The sequence below is a fragment of the Euphorbia lathyris genome, chromosome 5 (assembly GCF_963576675.1).
Source record: "Euphorbia lathyris chromosome 5, ddEupLath1.1, whole genome shotgun sequence".
NCBI lineage: Eukaryota > Viridiplantae > Streptophyta > Magnoliopsida > Malpighiales > Euphorbiaceae > Euphorbia > Euphorbia lathyris.
The window spans coordinates 65,815,567-65,817,295 of NC_088914.1; the positions used below are offsets into that span (position 1 = coordinate 65,815,567).

General features: G+C 35.3%; 1 protein-coding gene across 1 annotated transcript; it reads right to left on the bottom strand.

Annotated features, from left to right (window-relative positions):
• Positions 1-449: 449 nt before the first annotated feature.
• Positions 450-1,361, bottom strand: LOC136229976 (uncharacterized protein At5g65660). The gene is made up of 2 exons (XM_066018865.1): positions 1,016-1,361; positions 450-906 (listed from the first exon to the last, which is right to left on the bottom strand). Exons 1-2 carry the CDS (start codon positions 1,244-1,246, stop codon positions 739-741), a joined length of 399 nt encoding a protein of 132 aa, XP_065874937.1. The 5' UTR covers positions 1,247-1,361; the 3' UTR covers positions 450-738.
• Between the last annotated feature and the right edge of the window lie 368 nt (positions 1,362-1,729).

Genomic DNA, 1,729 nt, shown 5'->3' on the forward strand with positions numbered 1-1,729 from the left:
ATTTTTAATTGTGAAGGTTTGCGGTAATTTTTTTTTTTTTGTTTGACAATTAAAGCTAACTAAAATTTTGATTGATCAATAAAATCATTGGAACATAATAATACATTTGATGTTGAGTGAAGTTAAAAAGGATCCTAAGTAATTCATATTAGTTAAAACAAATGCAGTAAAATAAACGAAAACAGAGTGGGGCTTAGATTTGGGAGAAACAGCATTCTGCTTTCTGCAGTCAGCATTCCAATTCTAAGAATACAAACAAAGTGTATGAATTAAGGGTTAAAACAGCATATACAAAATCATTTTAATCCAAATTTAAATTTATGTATTAAATTAGTTGCTAATAGTTGACAAATTAAACTAATTTAACAAATTTTTAAACATTGCAATTAATTATATTCAGACTAATTTGTTATTTAAAATTTGATTTGGATATAGAGAAATTGAGAAAATAAACCAGCAAAATATTCCTCCAAAATTACAGGAATAGTTTCATTTCACAACTGAGTAAAAAAATGCAGAATCTTACAGTAGAAACAGACCTAACACTAAAATCATTCTAACCTTTTCTTTTTTTTCTTTTTCTTCTTTTCTTTTTTAACCAAAAGCAAAAATACTAAAAAAGAAAAATCACTAAACTGAACAATTTTTCCTTTATCTACATTAAATTAAATGCTCAATCGATCCATCTGCTTTAATAATTAAGCTCCGATTTACGCAACCCAAATTATACTCCATATACTAATACAAAGGCACCGGAAATCGCGGCGGTTTAGGCGGCTTCGGCACTTCAATAATCACACTCTCCGCCCGCGGTGGCTCACACGGACACGGCAATGCAATAAATTTGGGAATCCGATCTCCGGGCATCAGCACCGGTAAGCTTTGGCTTTGATTTTTCTTAAAATCCTACACAAAAAATCAATCAAAACACAAGATTAGTTTCTAAACTCGAAATTTATATAGTCAATTGATTGAATCTGAGTAACAGTAGTAACAGAGAGTGAAAAAAAATTACAGGATGCAGAGGCTTCGGTTTGGAAGACGGTGAAGCCTCGAGATCGTGGTCGAAAGGATCGTCGGAGGAGAAAGATCGACGGAGTGATCTGAGCTTATCCCAGTGATAACAGCAGGAGAAAATACCGCTCAAGGTGAAGATGATAATCAAGAGCAAGGCGGTGCCGAGAGGGAAGCCGAGGGAGGGGCGAGAAGCGTCGACGTGAGGAGGTGAAAAATCTGGACTCTCCATAAGTGGAAGTGGAAATGGAAATGGAAGAAGAAGAAGAAGCAGTAGAGGAGGAGGAAAGTCCTCCTACCATGTGTGAGAAGAAAATAGAAACTCGGAGGAGAAAAAGAGAGATTGATGGAGGCGAAGGAGGAGAGGGAGCGCTTTATTTTATAATGGGAAAGACGGTGTACGTGTAAAGGTACAACTACCCTATTGTCCGGGCCATGGTACGGAACCTTGTAGGCTCCACTTCCCCCTCCACTACCTCTAAAACTAAAACTATGCTTAATTTATAACATTAACCATTGTCAAACAACCATCCATTTTATTCACCAAAAAAACAACCATCCATTTTAAAACTCAAAAATCACTCAAATTTTTTGAATAGTATAGTGAATTTGTGATACGAACGATCACACAACAACGTATCAAAAAATCTGAATACTATAAATCCTTACTTCGACAGTTTCCTGCCTACACATCAATGTTCAGATTTTTGATTTG

What these genes read in the sequence shown, in the direction of transcription:
- LOC136229976 (XM_066018865.1), bottom strand. Translation starts at nt 1,246, where the DNA reads ATGGAGAGTCCAGATTTTTCACCTCCTCACGTCGACGCTTCTCGCCCC. An exon ending in AACCGAAGCCTCTGCATCCT is followed by an intron (nt 907 to 1,015) that starts GTAATTTTTTTT and finishes TTTTTTGTGTAG; the next exon opens with GATTTTAAGAAAAATCAAAG.